Source organism: Clupea harengus, chromosome 24 (genome assembly GCF_900700415.2).
Source record: "Clupea harengus chromosome 24, Ch_v2.0.2, whole genome shotgun sequence".
Lineage (NCBI taxonomy): Eukaryota > Metazoa > Chordata > Actinopteri > Clupeiformes > Clupeidae > Clupea > Clupea harengus.
Genome location: NC_045175.1, coordinates 10107686 through 10110185, shown reverse-complemented (window position 1 = coordinate 10110185; position 2500 = coordinate 10107686). Strand labels below are relative to the sequence as shown.

Here is a 2500-nt window from a genome sequence, read left to right as displayed (position 1 = left end):
AGAAACATACAGGGGCTATCTTCAGAAATGTGATGTAATGTAAAAGTTTCAGAATTAGTCAACATGTTCTTAAAGGACTTTGTGATTCACAGGCTGTGCAAAATCAATTTTATTTAAGGTGTCAGAATATTAGCTTCCATGGTAGTCTCGATAGCAATACGCTTCTTTTTTTTTAAGTGACGTAAGGGTTCGTGTGACTCTCGTCACGTGGTCACGCAGAGATCAGCTGAGCAGCTTACTTCCTTGCTGGCATTTGTTGATTTACCAGAGACGCTCGGAATCAGCCGGTCCGTCCAGAGACTTACTCATCTTTTTTTTTTGCCTCTGTTGATGTGAAACTATAAAAAGCTTAAGGTGAGAACAGCTATTACTTCCTTGTCTAACACACTGCCTCATTCTACCGAGTTATGTGCACAACACCCAGGCTAACGTTAGCGAACTTTTAGTCGACGATATGTGTGTGTCACAGAAGCAGCAAGCTAGCAGCAGAGTGGATTGGAAAACATCAGTGTACATGGAGTTTTGGTGTTTGGGATGAAGAAATAACGAAGGTCCTTTGTTTTCCAAGCGATTCACATTAGTGTTTAAAGTCACCTAGTTACGTTATGTGCACTGGGGAATGTAACTGATGTCGTGAACCCCCGTTAGCCACGATCACTTAAGCGACGGGATAGGCAGGTTTTTCTTCACTGTTAACACTCATTCAGTGAACCTGTTTTGCTTCGTGTCAGGTAACGATATGTCCATGCCTTAAGGGGCTCTTTCTGATCTGTTTTTCCCTAGCTGTGTGTGTGTGTATATGTGCATATAGTGGTTACAAACACTAGACTACATTAATGAATACTTCGGACAGCGAGGAAGAGGTCTGCAATGAACGGACTGCTTTGGTCCAAACCCAGAGTCCGACCCTACCGAACTACAACCGAGACCACGACATGGACCTTCCCGAGGATGTAGAACCAAAGGGGGTTAGTAGTTCTCTGTCATTCTTATCTACACCGTACTTTTAGGGACTTTTGTATAGGCCTAATCCTTTATGCATGTAGGTTTGCAGCGTATGCAACTGATAAGATGTGAATTTGTAGAAATGCAAGATCCCCAAAACCATTGAAAGTTTGATGTTAAACATGGTCTCTTTAAGTATGAATATTATGCTCTGGTATGCTGTCAAATTTCACTTCTCTTTTTTTTTTAAACCTTTGTCACGGATACTCGTGAAACCCAACCTTAGTAACTGCTATGGAGGGGAATTTCAGGTTCAGAGGGAGGAAAACCTTTCCAGTATTTGTTCTGTGCAATGTGAATATGAAAACTGTTGCACCTTGTCTTCCATAGTAAAAAGTCTGTAGACATTTTGACTTTGTCAATTGAAGCAACGTTACTCGCATGAGAGAATAGAATAGGCTTGACCTTATAAGACAGCAGATAGATTGATTAATTAATACAAAAGACAGAACAGCATATTTGTGGTAATGGACCAAATAAAATACAATACATATGATGCTATACACCAGTATACAAGTAGGTCTTCACCATACTCCAGATGTTTGAGACATCTATGACTTAGGAAGGATACACACTCTTTTTTTTACTCTTATTGCAGCTTAGTAGTTACCTGTTACTAACAGAACATTTTGAAAGAAGCGGGGAGGGGGTTATTATGAGTCAAAATCTGATTGGTCCATCCTTTGTGCAGCGGCATAGAGTGGCAGGGGAGACGAGCTCGCCCGGGCAGCCAACGCGGCCCACATCTGGCCGGGAGTCGTCAACGGAGACGGACGACGAGGAGCTGACGCTGAAGTATGGGGCCAAACACGTCATCATGCTGTTCGTGCCCGTCACGCTGTGCATGGTGGTCGTCGTGGCGACCATCAAGTCTGTCAGCTTCTACACAGAAAAGAATGGCCAGCAGCTGTGAGTGACATTGTCTGGATGCGCACACACACTCTCTCTCACACACACACTCTCTCACACACACACACACACACACACACACACACACACAAAAACAGACCCAAACAAAAACACACACACACACAGACAAACACAGTTACTGTTTCTTGTCAGTGTTTTAGATAATGATAATTGCGTCTGGCATGATATTGCACAGCATCTTTTAGTTGGCCGCATTCCCTAAGCTTTGTGGTCTGAGGAACAGTGTTGTCTCCTTAAGAGGAGCCACAATTCTAAAGTTTACTGGAAACAAATAAACACAAAGATGGAAAGTATCATGACCAAAGCATGGAGCTAGCATAGCAAAGGTCTACAATGTTGCCAACTGCTGCTACTGAGAATCTCTTAAATTATAATAATCTTAAATTTAATCCTTCATTACATATGAATTTGAAATGTTAATAATTTAGGCCTAAGATTTAGTTTCCTTACATGCAGTATATAATGTAATATTCAGGTGCTTTCTAAAGAACTATTATAAGCTGGAATCAGGAACATCAGTAAAGTCCGACTTCCTCTTCCTGTCCGCAGCATCTACACCCCCTTT

At 41.9% G+C, this 2500-nt stretch overlaps 1 protein-coding gene across 5 annotated transcripts in view; it reads left to right on the top strand.

Moving 5' to 3' along the window:
- Window positions 1–2500, top strand: part of psen2 (presenilin 2) — an 11078-nt gene that overhangs the window by 766 nt on the left and 7812 nt on the right. The window contains exons 2-5 of one of the 5 annotated variants that reach the window (XM_031562566.2): window positions 178–354; window positions 812–968; window positions 1697–1914; window positions 2485–2500. The exon at window positions 2485–2500 is cut by the window's right edge and continues 126 nt beyond it. In XM_031562566.2, coding sequence (XP_031418426.1) covers window positions 837–968; window positions 1697–1914; window positions 2485–2500 — 366 coding nt within the window. In that variant the 5' untranslated portion in view covers window positions 178–354; window positions 812–836. The other 4 variants (XM_031562567.2, XM_031562564.2, XM_031562563.2 and 1 more) reach the window with 4 other exon arrangements.